Here is a 1448-nt window from a genome sequence, read left to right on the forward strand (position 1 = left end):
GATTAAATGCGCTGATACGTCATTGTGCTGCTAAACACATAACGCTGAGTGGAGTGTTATTTTTGGGGTCCACTGGACATTGTGCACCCCTGATGTTGTGGTTAGTGATGCACTTGATGCCCTGCCATATCCAAGAGGAGGTTATAGAGCGTGGAGGAGTTAAGATCATGTAAGATGGTCAGAGGCAACAGGGAGTCCCGGTTCTGCACCGCTGCGCCCGGTTTGCTTTCTTAATGGAAAAGGCCTTGGATCTACAGGAACTCGGCAGGTTAACTTTGCCCCAGAAATGAATGTCTGGCTGATTTTATGATCAAATTTCAAATCAACACCTCTACAAATAGTGAACAAACAGATTTCAATAAATGCATCAGAAGTCCCACTGATTTCACTCTCAGAGCATCGACCAGCAGCTGGACGCTTCATCTCTGCTCTTTAAATGTTCATTTTTCTGTTTGGGCCTCTGAGCCGATCAGAGGTTTTCATCATGCAGACGGCCGCTCTCCACGCTGGAGCTCCAGCGTGGAGAGCGGCCGTCTGCTCTCCACGCTTTACACAGCTAGCTCCAGAGCCTGCGGGGCGGCTAGTACAAGAGAGCCAGGTGAGCTCATACCTGGGGGCGGAGCTACAGGTGGGCAGTGCTCTCTGGTCACCTCCGCTGGAACCTGATGCCCCTTCTTCTTCTTCTTCTTCTTCTGTGGTATAAAAGAGATAAACATGGAGGAGTGACTGAACAGAACCTGAATCATAAAGAGTGGGCCAAACGGAGCAGGATGAAAACGCTTCGAAAACAACATGGTTCAGGTGAGGTTCTGAGCTGAGATGAAACAACTGTTTGGGTTGTCATGATGGTGTGTGTGTGTGTGTGTGTGTGTGTGCTGACCTGACCTGTGTGTGTCGGTGTGTGTGTGCCTTCAGCTCTGTGGAGGCGGTGGGCGGAGCCTCCTCATCATGGACCGGATTGGATGCGCTCCTCGCTCTGCCATTGGCCAGGAAACTGAAACAGAGCGGGCAGCTGGTGTGAAGGTGCAGTTCCTGCTGTGACCACCAGGGAGCAGATTTGACCTTTTTTTCCACATTTCTTGGAAAATTTCAGAGGATTTTTAAAGTTGCAGGTCAGACCCAGAGATTGTACTCCAGTCAGAGTAGCATAACTTCAACATATTAAGCATTAATACATTAAGCTTTCATTGATCAAGTCTAAAAAGTACTTGGTAAAAAATATACTCAAGTACGGAGTAACTGATCTTAACACACAAATTCATGTCACCAGATACTTCTGTAAAAATTCTGGTATTTTAAAAACTAATACCAAAATATTTATTGTCGTCCACCAGGACAATTTGCTGCCCTCGATATTTCCTGTGTTTATTTTGGTCTTTGTTGTGACATTTGGTGTTGATTAGGGGTGTAGTATTACAATAATCTCATGATACAATATGATACACGAT

General features: G+C 46.1%; 1 protein-coding gene across 1 annotated transcript in view; it reads right to left on the reverse strand.

The window, feature by feature from the left end:
• LOC106940685 (homeobox protein Hox-A4-like) overlaps positions 1-1078 on the reverse strand; it is a gene marked incomplete at its 5' end in the record, with an annotated part of 8090 nt that extends 7012 nt beyond the window's left edge. Inside the window, 2 exons of the mRNA XM_015023493.1 lie at positions 611-692; positions 886-1078. Coding sequence (XP_014878979.1) covers positions 611-692; positions 886-1078 — 275 coding nt within the window. The remainder of the gene's footprint in view (positions 1-610; positions 693-885) is intronic.
• Positions 1079-1448: the final 370 nt, after the last annotated feature.

This window comes from Poecilia latipinna, unplaced genomic scaffold (genome assembly GCF_001443285.1).
Source record: "Poecilia latipinna isolate Pla-1442-1.1 unplaced genomic scaffold, P_latipinna-1.0 Scaffold3318, whole genome shotgun sequence".
Taxonomy (NCBI): Eukaryota; Metazoa; Chordata; class Actinopteri; order Cyprinodontiformes; family Poeciliidae; genus Poecilia; species Poecilia latipinna.